This window comes from Argopecten irradians, chromosome 1 (assembly GCF_041381155.1).
Source record: "Argopecten irradians isolate NY chromosome 1, Ai_NY, whole genome shotgun sequence".
In the NCBI taxonomy this organism is placed as follows: domain Eukaryota; kingdom Metazoa; phylum Mollusca; class Bivalvia; order Pectinida; family Pectinidae; genus Argopecten; species Argopecten irradians.
The window spans coordinates 41,457,431-41,476,782 of NC_091134.1; the positions used below are offsets into that span (position 1 = coordinate 41,457,431).

The window sequence follows — 19,352 nt, forward strand, 5'->3', positions numbered from 1 at the left end:
CATTTCAGTTGTATTGTCCTTTATTATGAATTTTTTTTCTGACCTAGATATCAGGGATTGTATTAATGAAACCATTCTCATACTTGAATATTATGTTGACATCACTTCTTTTAAAGCTTGATAAAATTTTAAATACGAATTAAAAGAAAATTATCACAATCACTAGACTAATGTCAATCACCTTCAGATAAATAGAAATTTGTTTATACATTTCAAACCATTTTCTGCTAGAGACTTCAATCATTTATGGCATACTAATCAAGATATTAAATATCTAACCAAACAGCACAGGATGTAACTTGTATATGAGAATAGATTTATGAATACAAGACCAGAATCAATACAATAATTATTTGGAAGTGTAGTGCACGTCAGATGCTACAAAGTGTCTAAGCGCTGATGGATGGACCGACGATAGTACCACACTGTACAGAGCTGATGGACGGACTGACGATAGTACCACAATGTACAGAGCTGATGGACGGACCGACTATAGTACCACTCTGTACAGAGGTGTGGTAACAAGGCAAGGGTAGATAATCAAGACAAAAAAAACATGTTTATATTAATTTGAAAAATCTAGAAATAATTTTGTTACCATATTCGACCCAATAAATTCCTATAAATGCCCCTCCCTCTATTCAAGGACTTAAATATTAAACACAGACTGAAATATGCTATTATTATTGTATTCTTCTGCAAATTGATTTTTTGCTTAATTCATGCAATCATCTTTTGATAGGTCAAAATTTGGCCCTATTGTGCCCCTCTATCAATTTAAGTGACCTGGATGCTTATTGGGTTGAATACAGTTCACTATATCCAAGTAAATAATTTTTGACCAAACACAAATGTGACAGTCTCCTTAATTGCAAACCTGACACTGACACAGTCGATCTTCTTTCATTATCTACAAGTGTTTAAAGAATTGATAACTTGATTAACTAAGTGCCAATGATTGTACAATTCTATAAATTTAATGATATTATTTATTTCTCTATTGCACAGTGGTTAATTGATTAACTAATGATATAATTGATACATGTACTGATAAAGAGTGCTTATAAAATATACAGTAAATATTCATGGAATTCCAAAGATTAAAATAAAGTAAGTAGAAATGATTGAAAAGTGCATTGTATCAAAGCTTATATAAAAATAATGGATAAATATATGAATTTAAACATATACATTAATTTGATAATTAACTAATTCTTTATACATGTTTATTGAACAAACAAGTAAACAAAAAGATGCAAAGAGCCTTAATTGCTCATATGCTCTTGAAATTATTTATGAAGTGAAGACTTTAAACCAAACTACAAAAGTTTTTACCTCAAGATTTTGATTTTCAGACAGAAGGAATTTAAAGGGATTTGTAATGACTAAGATCTGTACACCATACAAAAACTTAAATATTCTATAACACTTTATAAAAGAAAAAGAAAAAACACACATTAACATTTTCATATATCTTGAGCATTAATTGACTCATTAAGGCAAGTTTTGATAACATTTGAGACAGTTATAAAGTACAGACATTGTTACTATGGTTGTTTGGTTCTATGGAAAACAGGACTAGTTGTTTGTAACATTAGCCGCTAGTACATGTTCACTAACATTTGTGCTTTTAAATTACTTTTTAATTACGACAATTGCTATTTAGGCTAAAAACTGAGAGGAAAACAAAGTCCCAAGACAAAAATCATCAACCTATGGTTGTCTACGAGGTCATGGTCCCACATACTGAGGTAAGCCTTAAACTAACAAGGATAAAATGAAGGATAGTTATGAAATGTCAGACACCTTAACCACTTTGTCACCAAAGCCCCATTGTGATTAGACTAGACAGAAGCTACTGAGGACATACAGCAAATGTGTGACTTACATAACATTTAGTAAGCTTGCAATAAGATATCCATTTCTTCTTCTTAACACAACAAGAGGCCCATGGGCCTTAGCGGTCACCTGAGTTCGGATACAGAATGAAACAAAGACACAAAAACACTATATATTGGCTCATCAGGCCCTTGAAACCAGTGAGTGATTTTATAACTGACTTTTCAATCTATGAAGAGTATCTGGTTCAGAAGATTTTTTTTTTCTTTTTTTAGTCATTTTGACCCCTTTTGGCCCCGCCCATCTACCCCTGGAGGTTGGCCAGGACCAATATGGATATGATGCTAAAATGCTATCACAGGGTAATAATTTTAACCAAGTTTGACCTATTGAAAATTACCAGTAAGCAAATAATGCTCATAAATGTGTTTTTCCAATATCAATTAAAATAGATTTGACCCCTAATCAGGGGAAAGTCAGAGATGCCAGGGCCATGAAATTCACAATTTTTGTAAAGGGCCTTAAAAAGACCTTCGAATCTATGAAGAGTATTTGGTTCCATCAAATTTATAAATTCAGAAGAAAACTTTTGAAATTTTAGCCATTTTGACCAATTTTGGCCCCACCCTCTGGCCCCTGGGGGTCGGCCAGGACAAATATGGATATGATGTTAAAATACTATCTCAGGCTAACAATTCTAACAAAGTTTGACTCATTTCCTATTACACATGACCAAATAATGTTTAAAAATGTGTTTTCCCTATATAAACTATAGTAAACTTGACCCCCTCCCCAGGGGAAAACTAGAGACCCCAGGGTAATATAATTCACAATTTTTGTAAAGGACCTCAAGACCTTTTAATCTATGAAGAGTATTTGATTCTACCATTTCTGGAATTTCAGAAGAAGATTTTTGAAGTTTTAGCTATTTGACCCCTTTTGGCCCCACCCCTCAGGCCCCTGGGGGTCAGTCGTGGAAAAATTGTTAATAGGATTCAATGGCCATCTCATACTGATAATTCTGACAACATTTGACTTATTTCCTATGACAAATGACCAAATAATGCTCAAAAATGTCTTTTCCCTATATAAACTATAGTAAACTTGACCCCCTCCCTAGGGGGGAACGTGAGACCCCAGGGTCATATAATTCACAATTTTTGTAAAGGACCTCAAGACCTTTCAATCTATGAAGAGTATTTGATTCTACCATTTCTGGAATTTCAGGAGAAGATTTTTGAAGATTTTGTCTATTTGACCACTTTTGGCCCCACCCCTCAGGGCCCTGGGGGGCTGGGACCATATAATTCACAATTTTGGTTGACCTTTGGCTATGGAAGGTTTCTGCAAAATTTCAACAAATTTGGTTCAGTAGTTTTGGAGAAGAAGTTGAAAAAGTAAATTGTTTATCGCCATACGACGGACGACGACGGACAAAAGGCGATTAGAATAGGTCACTTGAGACTTCGCCTCAGGTGACCTAAAAATGTTCAATAATGATCAATAGTAGCACTAGCTCCTAAGGACACAAGAAATTGAATTTTTTTCTTAAATCCAAAAATATCACAGATAACATGAGAATCAACAATCTTAATGAGTTAATATAGTGGAGTGTACCCTTATATATCAATATAGACTCTTAAAATAAAATATACCACAATAATGAATTAACAACGCTATTGCATAGTTATATACCTCCTAAAATCATTGATTAATATGTTCCACATAATTAATCCAAAACCTCAACAAACGAGACCTGGTCTCATAGGTGTACACTTGTACTTTGTTAACTCAAAGACCATATCTATGAGCTCATTGAATTTCAACATTTCAAAATCATGGTTCAAATGCACTCGGAGCTATTACAATAAAATATCCAACACCAACTAAAACCCCAGTTTTGTTAAAATGAGCCGACCATATTATATATACATGCATTGCCGTGAAATAAAGGAAATCAGTAAACCAAAAAATGATCTGTTTTGAAGTCCTGAGGCCAACTTGATTTGCGCTCTTTTCGGAAAAGAAATCTTACAAAAAAAGCTCATAGATAAAAGATCTGAACGGAAGAGCTACAGATTTGCAGCTATATTCTAGAAATAGAAGAGGCAAAATCCAGCTGTTTTCCTGGGTCAGATGGATATTTTGATGGAATTTCCCTCATTGACAGTAAGAAAGTTGTGTTATTATCCACAAGAAACCCCACCATATCCTGTGCATATTTTTACATTTCAACAATCAACATGAATAAGGCAAATTCTAACACAAGTAGAAAACTCCCTGAGTTCTGTTGAACTGGAAAGATGACAATACCGCTATAACTAAAACAACTAGGTTTATAAATGGCAACATAACTGCCCTAATGGACGGAACATCTGTCAAAAAAATTCACAAACATCTCACAATAATTTAACAAATTTAACACAATTTATAAAACTTATATCTGAAACAAACATGAGACAAACTTTTGAATATAATTCATAAACTAAAGTGGAACTTTGTGAACTCAATACTCCTCTTTGGACCCTGTTTATCTAACATAAAAGTAAGTAACGTATATTTTGTTGGTTAAACTCACTTCAATAACTTCACTATCAACAGTTGTCAAGCAATAAATGGTACTGTATGAAAAAGTTCCTCAATTTGCAATTTTCTTTCTGTTTTTGTGATGTGAACTGTCCCCAATATGCTATCTAAGATGATAATGGTTTTATAATATATAATATCGCCTGCTTTCCTATTAAGCCAATAGTCACATGGTACAGAGATACACAAGTACACGATAACACAGAAGGCACTATTATATCATAACAGGTCTATTGTATACAAGGCTATCATCTCTTCCCTTTGGGTTTAGGGCGCTTCTTCTTCTTGTCATCAGGCTCCCCTCCTATGGGTCTGCAAGACAAAAACCATATAAAACTTTCATAATATAATACTGAATAGAACAAGAAATGTTTGTGGTCCATAAATGCCCCCTCTCAATAAAGTTGGACAGGACGTGGCGAGACAATGCCCACTCCATATATTTCATGGTAGCGCATAAATATTTGGATGTTTTACCAATACTCATTATAATCATTCCCGAGGTGAATACAATTTCTCAAAAGTCCTAAAAAAATCACTTCTATACATAGTTACATCAACCACTACCTTATCTCCATTCAATGAATCAATAACCTTTGACCTTTAAAGTTAATACTTGTATCTTTGATTTGAGTAATACCTACATGTTATAGGTTTCCAGGGGCCATTGTATAAAGTAGGACCAAACCCAGGGCTGTGTGATTCCTTGTCCGTGTTTCAGTCGAGTCATGTTGGAGCGAGCCTCAAGGTTTCGTTCCCGACGGGCGAGAGCAATCTCTCGACGGTGAGCTAATTCCTTCTGCATTTGTTCACGAGCCTCAGTTTCAATTCTATGTAACTGTTGGTAAAGAGAATGAACAAATTATCAACTTTACAATAAATGTTCATTCTGGTAATCACAAAGTGCTGTCAAAATTGCAGAAATGACCTGTTCTCTGTTGTGCTTTATTAAATGGGCAGTCAATATGATCAGATCCTTGAAACACTGACTCTGTATTTCCTCTCGATGGAGGAGTAATGTACATGTATCATATATTGTTGTAGATAAGATACAGATTGTTCTCTTGAGAAAATATTTGATTTGAATGATTTATACGCTAATAAATCACCAAGCTCTAGCAGTACACCAGAGTAGATATTTATGTCAACTGTAGTCTTTGTAACACTGTGGTTGGCCTTTACAGCCAAATCAGATAGTGTTCAGCAACACAACTCTTTCAGCAACAAGAGGCCCAGGGCCTTAACGGTCATCTGACTATTAGCAAATACAACATAGTCATTTAAAGATGCTCCATCGCTGACAAGTGGTATTTTTTCATTATCAAAAACAGTAGCAGACAATTAAGAATTTTTCTTCAGTTACAAAAGTTACTTACTTCACACCATTACCACAATTGAAAAGTATGAGCTTCTTATTTTACTTCAAGTTAAAATTACAAAAAATAATTAATTGCATCCTGAAAAAATTCAGTGACACTATATCCTATATAGAATGAAGTACTGATTCGGCATGCACCAAAGGCAAAATGAATTATATTATTTTTTGTGTTTATTAGACATATATACACAAGATAAAACACCAATTATTGTTCAAGTGATGAATATAATTTATGTTCTGTCAGCGGTAGAGCATCTTTAAAGATTTTAGCCTATTTGACCCCTGTGACCTTGAATGAAGATCAAGGTCATTCATTTGAACAAACTTGGTAGCTTCTCATCCAAGCATGTCACAGGCCCAATATCAGGTCTATAGGCCTTCTAGTTATTCTCAAGAAGTCTTTTTAGATTTCAACCTATTTTACCTCTGTGACCTTGAATGAAGGTCAAGGTCATTAATTTGAACAAACTTTGTAGCCCTTCATCTCAGCATGCTACAGGCCCAATATGAGTATCCTGGACCTTCTGGTTCTTGAGAAGTCATTTAAAGATTTCAACTTTTTTTTACTCCTGTGACCTTGGATGAAGGTCAAGGACATTCATTTGAACAAACTTGGTAGCCTTTCATCTCAGCATGCTACAGGCCCAATATGAGTTTCCTGGGCCTTCTGGTTCTTGAGAAGTCTTTTAAAGATTTTCGTCTATTTGACCCCTGTGACATTGAAAGAAGGTCAAGGTCATTCATTTGAACAAAGTTGGTAGCCCTTCATCCCAGCATGCTACAGGCCCAATATGAGTATCCTGAGCCTTTCAATTCTTGAGAAGTCGTTTAAAGATTTAAGCCTATTTGACCCATGTGACCTTGAATGAAGGTCAAGGTCATACTTTGAACAGACATGGTAGCCCTTAATCCCAGCATGTCTCAGGCCCAATATCAGGTCTATAGGCCTCCTAGTTATTCTCAAGATTTCTTTTTAGATTTCAACCTATTTCACCCCTGTGACCTTGAATGAAGGTCAAGGTCATTAATTTGATCAACTTTGTAGCCCTTCATCTCAGCATGCTACAGGCCAAATATGAGATTCCTGGGCCTTCTGGTTCTTGAGAAGTCATTTAAAGATTTTAACCTTTTTTTACTCCTGTGACCTTGAATGAAGGTCAAGGTCATTCATTTGAACAAACCTGGTAGCCCTTCATCCCAGCATGCTACAGGTCAAATATCAGTGCCCTGGGCCTTTCTGTTATTATGAAGAAGTCGTTTGAATGAAAAATTTAGGCACGGCGGACGGCGCACGACAACGGACGGTGCATGATGACAATAGGTCATCCTGACCCTTAGATGACCTAAAATTCTGTACGGTAGTTATTCTACTATTACAGAGTACACATTACCTCTGCCAGTCGTCTCTTCTCCTCTTGTAGTTTCCTGTCCTCTTCCTCCGCCCTCTTTAACCTTTCTGCTTCCAATCTCCTCTCTTCTTCAATAATAACTTGCCTGAAAAAAAAATTCAAGTGATACGATTCTTCATTCACAAAGTTATTTCCTGTCATAATGGTAACCAATTGTCAACAATTACCTGTAGTCAAACACATACCTTAAGTATGTTACTGCTGCTATAACATTATTAAATAAAGATATATTAACAGCTAATAAGATGATTTGACCCCTTTAGGGACCACAATGGTCATCTTGGATTTATGAAGGAAAAGTAAAACCCTTATTGCACATCTTCATTGTACAAACCATATCAGTTATCACTCGATCTTTGCAATATTAAACAATAGACTTATTGACTTTCCTGGAAGTCTCTGTAAACTATAATGGAAGGATAGACATGGTCAGAGAACAGTCAACACACATTTCTGATGCACAGCCCTAATAATGATATAACAAAATACCATGATATAACCATGACGTAAACAGCCTGAACACAGAATTGCATATATTCACATGGCTACCATGTAAACAGTCACAACACAAAATTACCTATAGTGAACATGGTTACCAAGTTAACAGAATTACCTGTAGTAAATATACGATAGTTACCATGGAAACAATAATATAATACAAAATTACCTGTAGCTACTTGATTACCATATCAACCATCAAAATACAGTATTATTAATAAGACAATGGTTACCATTTGAAAAGTTAATTAATCTGTATTCCCATCATATGTCACACCTGTATTTCTTACAAATAGCCAAAAATACCTTTTTCTTTCTTCTTCCTCCTCAATCAATCTTTTCTGTTCTTCTATTTGTCGCTTCTTCCGTGTGGCTTCTTCTCTTTCTTCAATCAATCTCTGCATGGCTTCTTCTTCAGCCTGTCAAAGTCACAAAATAAGAAAATTTAAGTTAATATATACAATTGAATTATGCATTCCTGAACCAAATGGTCAATTGAATTGTATAACTTGAAGAATCTTATTTAAATAAAAAAGAATGTCTTGTTACAGTAGTATATCACCTTACCTGTCTCTCCAACTCACGGAGTCTCTCCTCTTCTTCCTCAGCTAGTCTCTCCGCCTCTCTCATTTCCTCCTGTATTTAAACATTGTATCAAATCAATATTCAAAATTGGCCAACCCTAGCAACCTTGGACATTAAGTCCTAATTTTTGCCATTCTAAGCGGAGCCTGTGGTGTAAAATAGGTATCTTGTACAAGAAAGAAGATGGCAAAATCAATTCTATGTAATTATCGGTTGTCTTTAAACAAGAAAACATGAGTCAATGCCTCGTATAAAGATAATGACTTAGTTACTGGAGGTGACCATATACTGGCCATCAAATAGCTGATGATCACGGATACTACTCATTTGAAGACATGTTTTACTGGTATTTAAGGTATGTGAAAGTCACTTTTAAATTTCAACATACCGTAGAAAGGTTATGTAATGGAACACTTTCAGCTGACATTATCTTGGTAATTACAAAGAGTGTCAGGTATTACATCATTCATATTAACATGTATAAAATCGTGTGGAGTAGAATTCTACTTCAATCTACAATACTTTCCTTAGGGTTGAATTTTATACAAAAATACACTTTAATTTATAATAAGATGACTTTAATTTAATACAGAGACTTTAACACAGAGTCATATTCATAGCAATAAGGAAACACAAGATTTGAATCTAAATCCCATTTCATGACATGCAGGACTTAATTTAGTCAAATCCTCAGAATATTGATATTTCTTTATAACAGATTTTTTTTAAGTTGATTTAGTGATCACTGTAGCGTTAACTTGATGGTCAATATAAAACAAGATCAAAACTACCGACAGACATCTTGGTGTAGGATAATTGATATAATATCCGGAGCTGTTGCCATAATCATGCCACATAATTATATCAGAATACTCCTCTGTCACTCAGAAATATCAATATGAAACATTCAGCTAACATGGAAATAGACTTAGAACAGGCAGCCCCCCCACCAATCACTGGTCAACCATCAACAGAGTTGTGGTATCATCATCAGTCAAAAGATAAACATAAAGATGGACTTTTCAAAAATCAATGCTTCAGTCAAATTTCATCATAATCCATTTCTTGTTGACATATAATAATCGAAAGGACTTTGTTTTCTTCAAATTATCCAGAACTACAGTATTGTACATTGATCAAAATGGAAAATACAAAAATAAATTAGCTTTCCTTCATCGAAAAATCATCTTGATCAAACTTGATCAAAATACTTCCAGCGATTCATTACAAGTAGTAGATTACCCCTTATGAGCACATCCCTGACAGGCCAAAGCTCAAGGAAGCAACAATTTCAAATTATCCCTCACCCCCAAATCTTTCTAGTGATTATCAAAATTCAGTAAGTAGTCAATCAGTTTGTGACAAGTAAAGTCATCAAAGGCTAGAAATGTCTGTAAGATGTTACCAAGTAGGGTTAGATAGGACACGAGTAAAACTACGATCCTCCCCAATATCACAATTGAATTCATTCATTTGGCCCTGTGTATCAATTCTACTGAAACAACTGTAGAAGAACTATACCTCTAGTCGTTCCTGAGCCAATCTTTCCTCTTCCTCCTGTTTCTTCTCCTCTTCTTCTCGCTGACGTTTCCTAACATTGGCGTCTTCAATCTTCTCTAACATTTCCAGTTCTTTGTTTTTTGCATCCTCCATAATTTTCCTCTCCTTTTCTCTTCTCTCTATTGCTAACTGCTTTTTTCGTTCCAGGTCAGCCTTTCTTCGTCCCTCTCGTTCTTCCCTTTGTTTTTTCCTAGCTTCAGCCAGTGCGTATCTTACTTCGTCCTCTGCCTGTTGCATCTCCTCTGCTTCCCTCTCTAGTCTTTCCATCTCAAGCTCCAGTTCCTGTAATAATGTCCAGAGTTTTGTTTTAGTGTAAAAACCTAATGATGTGTTAATTACTAATAAACAATAAGTTAATTACCAATTAACAGTAACTTTCAAAGGGTTTAAAAATCAACAGCTGAATACAACTAATAAATCACCGATATGTTACACAAAAAGTGCTTGTTTCTAGAATACACAGCGACTGAAATTCCAAGTTTACTTATAATGTAAAAAGACACATTAAGAACTTTTTAAAATTCTCAAGTCATTAAACATTTAATCAAATTCAATGACGTTAACATTCTTGCCTCAAATGGCTTTTTATCCCAAGTCTCAGACAGTAAAAACATTTAAATTGATAAATCTAATTACAATGTAATGAAATGAATAGACCATGAGATCTCCCTTTGGGGGGAATTAATACATCAGCTAATTGATATAATTAATGAAAAATATTTTTCTTATAAAACATTTGACTTTCATCAACTATTGAAGACTTCCAATACAAAATTAATAAGGTCATCATTTCAGGTATTTTCATTTATTAACACGAAGTCAGTCCGTTAATGAATTTTCATCGTCATGGGGATTTCCAACACAATATTAGAAAAAAACCCAATTTGTGACATTTTAATGTGAATGTCAGCACTAGGGTATGTAAGCCATGCTCACAATAAGTTAGGATTACATAAATATACCTGTGACGTTAAACAACTTGCATAGTAAAAATGCATAAGACTTTGACTTTAGTCGAACAAACACTTACAGTGTAGATGTTTAAAATAAATATAACCATGCATGATACTACATTTGAATATGAATTTCATATATCAATTAAATATTTATAAACAAATTATTACAGTGATAACAATACATACATCTGATATCAATTTATCTACTATCAAATTTCTTTTCACTGTGAATTTTAACACTACATGTCTTATCCTTATTAGCTAGCCTAAAATCATATGATAAACCAGTTTTGTAAATTCAAAATACATTTTTACATGCAAAATTAATTAAATCTTTTAAAAGTGTGTTAATCATATTAACTTTTTATCTGACTTTGGGGTGATATCATGCACTGTTAACCATGTGAACACATGCATCAGTTATCATTCTAACATGTGATGGACAACGTTGTTAATCGTAAACAATCAAACAAGAATTAGCTGGAACACAAACAACACACACATACATACCACATTATCAGTATTCAGCTGGTTTACACAAATTCAATACAGTTAGTATTTATTGGCCTGAATTTAATTCTTGATTTTACCATTTTAAGAGGCTGTTATTAATGTTACTATAAATTTCTATTTATCACACCTATGGCAAAATTATGCTGTGAATTATTCTGAAATCAACTAATGAAATCTTTTTTTTTGGCTGTCAACTTCATCACTAAATTTTCTGAATAAAGAGTAAAACCTGCTTAGTGACCACCCCAGTATCAACACCACCTGCTTAGTGACCACCCCAGTATCAACACCACCTGCTTATTAGGACCATTTTATACAGAATTGCCCATTTTAGTTCAGTTAGGCTGTTTGACTGCATGTAGTTATAACAAAGTTAAGAAGCCTTGAATCTTTAGAAATACATGCAGTTTAAAAAAAATCAAAATTAAAGGGCAATAAACAAATATGACTTCTACTGGTAGCATTATAGAAAAGGATTAAGGATTAAAAGTTTTTACTTTAATGTAGGTCAAATGTCAAAATATACAAAAAAGACATCATGTATGTATACTGCATCATCTATGTGATTTCATGGATAAAATATGAAGTTCAAGCAACAGATTTATTTGATGTAGGTAAAACAATGTTCAAAGATACATTTGCTATCTGATAAAATTTCTAAATCTTTGAATGAAGTTATAGCATACTATGATAAGAAGTAAGAGAACAAGAGCTGTTCAGAAGAAGTTGATGTTCAAGTATTTACTATTTAACAAGAGATCCCAGAGGGATCTTGGCGCCCACCAAAGAATAATCTATATCTGACAAAGGAAAGATGGATCTTTTCTCTACTTTTTCAACTTTTTCAAACACACTACATATAAAATTTGAGACAGATCGCTTCAGTACCTTTTGAGAAATAGCGGTAACAAACTTCAACTATCAAAATCCAAGATGACTCCTTGGCGGCCATCCTGTTGATCAATCGGTCCCAAATCACAATATGCACAACTAGGGCACTAGGGGAACCTACATGTGAAATTTGAGAAAGATCCATTCAATGCTTTCTGAGAAATAGCGATAACAAACTTTGAATATAAAAATCCAAGATGGCTGCCTGGCAGCAATTTTGTTGACCGATCGGTCCCGAATCACAATATGCACAACTAGGGACCTAGGGGAATCTACATATGAATTTTGAGACAGATCCCTTCAGTACTTTCTGAGAAATAGCGATAACAAACTTTGAATAACAAAATCCAAGATGGCTGCCTGGCGGCCATCTTGTTCACCGATTGGTCCAAAAATGCCATATGCACAACAAGGGCCCGAGGGGAACCTACATATTAAATTTGAGAAAGATCCCTTCAGCACTTTTTGAGAAATGGGGATATCAAACCTTAACTATCAAAATCCAAGATGTTTTTGTTTTTCCGATCAGCCTCAAAATCTGTATGGCACAAATAGGGACCAAGGGTAACCTCCATGTGAAGTTTGAACAAAATCCCTTCATTAGTTCTCAAGAAATATCGATAACAAACTTCAACTGCAAAAATCAAAGATGGCTGCCTGGCGGCCATCTTGTTTTTCCGATCAGCCTCAAAATCTGTATGGCACAAATATGGACCAAGGGGACCCTCCATGTGAAGTTTGAACAAAATCCATGCAGCAGTTTTTAAGAAATAGTGATAACAAGCATTGTTTATGGACGGACGCCGGATGCCGGATGCCGGAGGACGGATGACGGACCACGGACGCAGGGCGATTTGAATAGCCCACCATCTGATGATGGTGGGCTAAAAACATCAAGCAGTGCCCTTAGTCTATATTATTTTGACGTGGAAATATGACAAAGTAACAGACTCAAAAAAACCCTAAAGGGCCCCAAATTGGTTGTATTATCACGTTCAGCATCCATACACATTAGGAAAATAAAATCATAAACATTTATGATGACTTAAGCTTAAACAATTGACAAAATAGAAACTTGCTCAAAAACTTAAACATGGAAATATGACAAATTAACAGACTCAAAAACCCCCTAAAGGGCCCCATATTGGTTGTATTATCACGTTCAGCATCCATACACATTAGGAAAATAAAATCATAAACATTTATGATGATTTAAGCTTAAACAATTGACGAAACAGAAACTTGCTCAAAAACTTTCACGTGAAACGGGACGCCAACGCTGACGCTGGGGTGACAACATTAGCTCCCCTTATTCTTCGAATAGGCAAGCTAAAAAGGCTTTTTTTTTCTTCTTTGATATACATAAAAGATGGAGATCACAGTGACCTACTTTAAATTCATGAAACACTTCTTGAAGTTCAAATGAGTGGAAAGAAGGACAGATAGACATTACAGAAATCTAATGCCTGAACCCCTTCCTTCATTATCAATGTTGGACTAATATTAGTGAGTAGTAAGAAATTACATCTGAGTTTTCACTTTAATTAATTATAAAGCAAATTTAGATTAATGAGCAACTTCAAAAGTTAAATATATAACAACAAATTTAATCTTCATCACACTGTAAAACAAAATCAGCATCTCCAGCAATAAATACAAATTAGCCAGCCAACAAAAACTCCAGACAATCATCCTAGTAGACCTACATACCTCCCTCAAAGAGTATACATTTACTGCAAAAGTGTGGAGGCTGTGTAAAATTGTCAACATTGAATTATCATAAATGATTACTTATGTAACAGTAAATTAACCATTGATAACTTGATTCAATCATATATTATTGAATTAAACAAATTACGTATATTACTATGAAAAGAACACTAAAAAATTTTGGCAAAAATTTAGATGGTTGTATTATCACTTCAAAATCACCCCATATTTTAAACACGCAATCTTGAAAGTTTGATTATAAAATGACTAGTGTTTTTACAAAGAGATCTTTATAAAAGCTTGATCACACATTTTCCCTGTAAATACATGTTTATTGCTTTCTCAGTTAGCAAACAAATTTAGATGAGCCATAAAAACAGTCTTAAAACAAACTGGGCCAATTACCTATACACAGCCTAAATCTTTGTTTCTTGCAGTTTTTCAAAATAAGTTAAGAAGATACTTGACAGGACAAAACCATCAATGAAACCATGTTTTAGTAATCTAAATTCAAATAGTATTTTTTTGCCTATAATCTAATAATTACCACTTCTTTATACAATTAAGTCCTTTATTGACAAAAGCTAGACCATTTAATTAAAAAGATTGTACGTCAAAACTAAATGAAGTTGACCTACCTTTCCTTTGTCGCGAGCTTCTTTCTCCTTTGCCTTCCTTAGTTCTCGTTGTTTATCTATCTTTTCTTGTAATGCCCGAGCTTCTTCAAGTCTTTGCTGTTAAGAATTAATAATATTCATTCCATGATACAGATTAACATATAAATAACCTTACACCATAGTATATATTGTATCTTTAACACATTGAATGACATTGTGTGTTTGATTTTGTTACATGTCCTTTTAATATTTATGATAAAAGGAAGTACTAATTTTTGACGTTTTAGGAAAGCTAGAGTTCTAGAAAACAATCGCACTGACTAAAGCAAATAGCAACAACATTATAAGTGTGCAATTAACTTGTAACCCATACCTCAAGGGTTAGTGGTACAACCACTTATGAACAAAGCTAACAACCTTATTAGGTCATCCTTCCAGTTTAATCTAGATTAGGCATCGTCAACAGTTTAGAAGTGACAGTTAGAAGCAACAGCAGCAGGAAAAGAAGAAGAGAAGCAAAACAAGAAGAAAAGAAGATTTGCATATAAGAAGCATCCTTGATTTATTTACCTGGCAACTTCAACAGTTTGGAAGTTACGGTACGATGAAGCAGCAGAAGATTTACATAGAAGACAAAGAAGAAAAGAAGATCTACATAGAAGAAGCACGACCAATACTGACACAGTGCGATCTGTCGCCCTTCCCTGAGAAGGGGAGATAATCATATTTACTATAACGATACAAAGCATAAAGGTAAGTAATACCTCTTTTTCTAGCCTTCTCATTTCTTTGAGTTTTTCTTTTTCTTTGTCCACCTCTTTTTTCTCTACATTTTTCTTCCCTCCTTTCTTTCCTGCTGGCTTTTTGACAGGTTTTTCCTCTCTAAGTGTCTGTGGTTTTTCCACTCTTTCCATCATTTCCTTAGCATCTGCCATTTTCTCCTGTCAAAAAACAATTACAGATGTAGAAAACATTTACACAGAAAACGTTGCACATAGCATGTGAGTTAAATAAATATTTAGACATACTGATAAATGTAAAATCCTTTACTAGATTTGAATGCAAAACATTCATTGAGAAGTAGGAAAGGTCACAGCATTTATAGCAGATAAAGTAAATTCTAACAAGTGTTCAGTAATGTCATATCACGATGTTGTGATAACTTCCCATCATGTTCAATTTATCGATATACAAATGAAGACAAATGCCCCTGCCTCCATATATGAAAGCAAGACAGGATGCACAAGGAATTTTGGATAGGACAGGGCAGGACAGTACTGACTAAGGTGACAACATCAGCACCTAATTTCATGGTGGGGCCTATAAATACAATCTGTAGCTCTTGGAAGAAAACTTATTGAACATGAGTCGTCTGTTCCGTCTAAAAAATATCCAAACCCTTTATATTGATTGATTGGTTTGGCGTGCCATCAATTGCCGACTTTTGCACCAGCAAGCAAAATCTTTAACATAGTTTTGATATTACTGTTCATGTAAGTATCTGTATTTACCAGGATTTGTTTCTGGGCCAGTTCTAGCTCCTTGTCTGTGAGTCCAGCCTCACCGTCCTCCAGCACTGTCCCCGACATGGTGTAATCCACAATCTGGGACACTGAAACAAAAGGTACAAAGGGTTGGAAGAGTCAAATGAAAATCAGTGTAAATCTTCCTGATATTAAACTAAATGGAAGTCATTAGTACTAGTATTGTAACACGTTATTGATATGTTAGATCAAGTTCATGTTTTGGTATATGTAGCTGACAGTAGTAAAAGTGAAAAAATATTTTTTCCCAACTGAAGAAATTCAATGATACAGATTATTCAAAACACTTGTGTTTCTGAGATATATTATACAAACAGGTGAACATACCATACACTAGGTAAGTTATAGTATGTAATCATCTATAGATTCCCTATCCAAATTTGATCAGAATATGATCTTATTATAGATTATATATAAGATAAAGTGTCCATTATAACAGTTAAAGGTCCTTAATTGTTTAAACACTTACTCTCTACCATTTGTTTCTCCAGTGCCTCCTTGGAATCCTCCTCCCTCCGTGTCGCCTCCTCAGAAATAAAGTCGGGAATAATGACCTCCTCTTTCTGAGGAGCGATCTTGACAGTCTTGTACACAGTGATCGCATGCTCCTGTCAAAATAATTTTCATAATGTGCTAGGTTAGTTGTAGGTTTTACAACCATAGTTGGAGATGTAGTGGTAGAATGTAAGGACACACACACCACTCAGACTCAATGACCACATATTTTCAAAATGAAAGTAAACACTACTGATAATTAATCAATAATTTATACAAAAAGTACCATACCAGTATCATAATGTTAATGATTGATTAATAAGCTTGGTATTCATTGATATGATTTTTCTTTCCTGTGGTAAATCTCCAATTATAACTGCTGATTTTTTCCATTTTAATTCTACAACTAAGATAATAGGGATGTACCTTTGGTTTTTCTTCTTCGTCAGGCTTTACGGAGGAAATGTCAATCGCCTTGGTAACATCTTTCTTGGCTTTCTTACCCCGAGGTAAATGTCCTCGGCGTTGTTGCTGTGTAAAAAAGACATTGGAAATTCAATATTAATAATATATGTTTGGCAATGGCCTGACTCTATCCTTTAATGCACTTTAATGCAAACCAACCAAACCCCCCCCTCAATCTCACTATCTTGACTATCCTTCCTCCTTTCCTGTCTCCTTTACTCAATCTTTAACCCTTTCTGCACCCTTGACTATATCCTTACCCCTTTCCTGCCCCCTCAACTCTATCCTTACCCCTTTCCTGTCCCTCGACTCTATCCTTACCCTTTTCCTGTTCCCTTGACTCTATCCTTACCCCTTTCCTGTTCCCTTGACTCTATCCTTACCTCTTTCCTACAACCCTTGACTCAATCCTTACCTCTTTCCTACAACCCTTGACTCAATCCTTACCTCTTTCCTGCCCTCTCGACTCTATCCTTACCCCTTTCTGCCCCCTTGACTCTATCCTTACCCATTTCCTACTACCCTTGACTCAATCCTTACCTCTTTCCTACAACCCTTGACTCTATCCTTACCCCTTTCCTGTCCCTCGACTCTATCCTTACCCCTTTCCTGTCCCTCGACTCTATCCTTACCCCTTTCCTGCCCTCTCGACTCTATCCTTACCCCTTTCTGCCCCCTTGACTATATCCTTACCCCTTTCCTACCCCCCTTGACTCTATCCTTACCCTTTTCCTGTTCCCTTGACTCTATCCTTACCCCTTTCCTACCCCCCTTGACTCTATCCTTACCCCTTTCCTACAACCCTTGACTCAATCCTTACCTCTTTCCTGTCCCTCGACTCTATCCTTACCCCTTTCCTACCCCCCTTGATTCAATCTTTACCCCTTTCCTGCCCCCTTGACTCTATCCTTACCCCTTTCCTACCCCATCACCTATCCTTACCCCTTTCCTACCCCCCTTGATTCAATCTTTACCCCTTTCCTGCCCCCTTGACTCTATCCTTACCCCTTTTCTGCCCCCTTCGGGAGGTTTAGGTTTGGCCTCCTCTTTAGTGCCGACTGTTAACCCAGCAGTATCTGGTGTTTTTTGTTCCTTTTCCTCTTCTTTCGGTTCTATTTTCTTTTCCTCTACTTTAGTCACATTTTCTTCCACCTTCTGTTGTGGTGTTGTAACCTTTGGTGACTCAACTTTAGGTTCCTTTGCTGCTGAAAGAAAAATACAATGCCACTAACATTAAATATGTCTTGATCAGCAGTTCAATACAACACACTTATTCTTTTGTCTCATTTAAAAAAAAAGATATGGTAAACTTTTAATGAATTTAAAACTCTGACAGTTATCACTTGTTCTGAAATTGGAGGTGTGTTATTTAATAGCATTTTATTGCTATAGATCAGATAAGTTAAGTAAAAGCAAGTTTAAAACCATTTTGTCAGTAAAAATTTTGATATAGGTGGAACTAAGAAACTGAAACCTTAATTCAAACTAGACCGGTATAATAATAATGACATTAAGACTTACTATGACACTTAACTAGGAAACGATACAGAAATGGCAATTAATCACATCACAATCAATGGACGTACTCAAACTGCACAAATTTACTTTCCTGAGGCATCTTTATTGTGTGAGTTAATTTACACAGATTTGAATTGTACATATGCCATTGATCAGATAGAAAAAATATATTGATGTAAGTGCATATATACCTGGAGCTGGCAGGTCTGTTTTGTGAGAGGCTGGCCTAGAAGTACTTGTTTTTGAGACAGGTCGGGACGAACGCGGGCTGGCAACTGCAAAATAAATTGTTATTCATATAAGGGACAATTGACAAAAATGTTTTGTATCATATGGGAAAAAATCTTTCATAAAGTTTATCAGAGAAATTTTTCAAGTTAGTCTGCTTACAATCACATTCAAAACATCTCTACTCGTACAGCTTACATAAAGAGTAACCTCCCCTGCTGATGTCTGCCTATACCTTATGCATCCTGTAGTCATATTACATCTTTATAAATTATCTCCCATGGTGATCTTTTTTTTATTTACCCCTTTATATTTAATTTTTATTTGTTATCATACTAAATCCAACTTTCTGATTGGCAGATACTTTTTTTTCATATACTATGAAAACAAAATCCGAGAATGGCGCGAAAACTCGACGTTATCATGACGTCACAATAGAGATGTCTATGTTGCGTATTGATTTAGAAAAAATAATCCATTGAAAAGTCAATGGAATTGTATGTTTAAACGTATTTTATGTTATCAAGTAGTCTGAAAAAATTAATTAGGACATCAATGCT

General features: G+C 35.0%; 1 protein-coding gene across 4 annotated transcripts in view; it reads right to left on the minus strand.

Moving 5' to 3' along the window:
• Positions 1–2: 2 nt before the first annotated feature.
• The window catches only part of LOC138328188 (apical junction molecule-like), a 47,347-nt gene continuing 27,997 nt past the window's right edge, over positions 3–19,352 (minus strand). For 2 of the 4 annotated variants that reach the window (XM_069274900.1, XM_069274876.1), the window contains 14 exons: positions 18,756–18,839; positions 18,052–18,251; positions 17,008–17,112; positions 16,556–16,694; positions 16,054–16,154; positions 15,307–15,483; positions 14,564–14,659; positions 11,322–11,339; positions 9,817–10,137; positions 8,278–8,346; positions 8,017–8,129; positions 7,195–7,297; positions 5,070–5,263; positions 3–4,737 (listed from right to left, as the gene is read on the minus strand). In XM_069274900.1, coding sequence (XP_069131001.1) covers positions 4,674–4,737; positions 5,070–5,263; positions 7,195–7,297; positions 8,017–8,129; positions 8,278–8,346; positions 9,817–10,137; positions 11,322–11,339; positions 14,564–14,659; positions 15,307–15,483; positions 16,054–16,154; positions 16,556–16,694; positions 17,008–17,112; positions 18,052–18,251; positions 18,756–18,839 — 1,784 coding nt within the window. In that variant the 3' untranslated portion in view covers positions 3–4,673. The remainder of the gene's footprint in view (positions 4,738–5,069; positions 5,264–7,194; positions 7,298–8,016; positions 8,130–8,277; positions 8,347–9,816; positions 10,138–11,321; positions 11,340–14,563; positions 14,660–15,306; positions 15,484–16,053; positions 16,155–16,555; positions 16,695–17,007; positions 17,113–18,051; positions 18,252–18,755; positions 18,840–19,352) is intronic. The other 2 variants (XM_069274883.1, XM_069274891.1) reach the window with 2 other exon arrangements.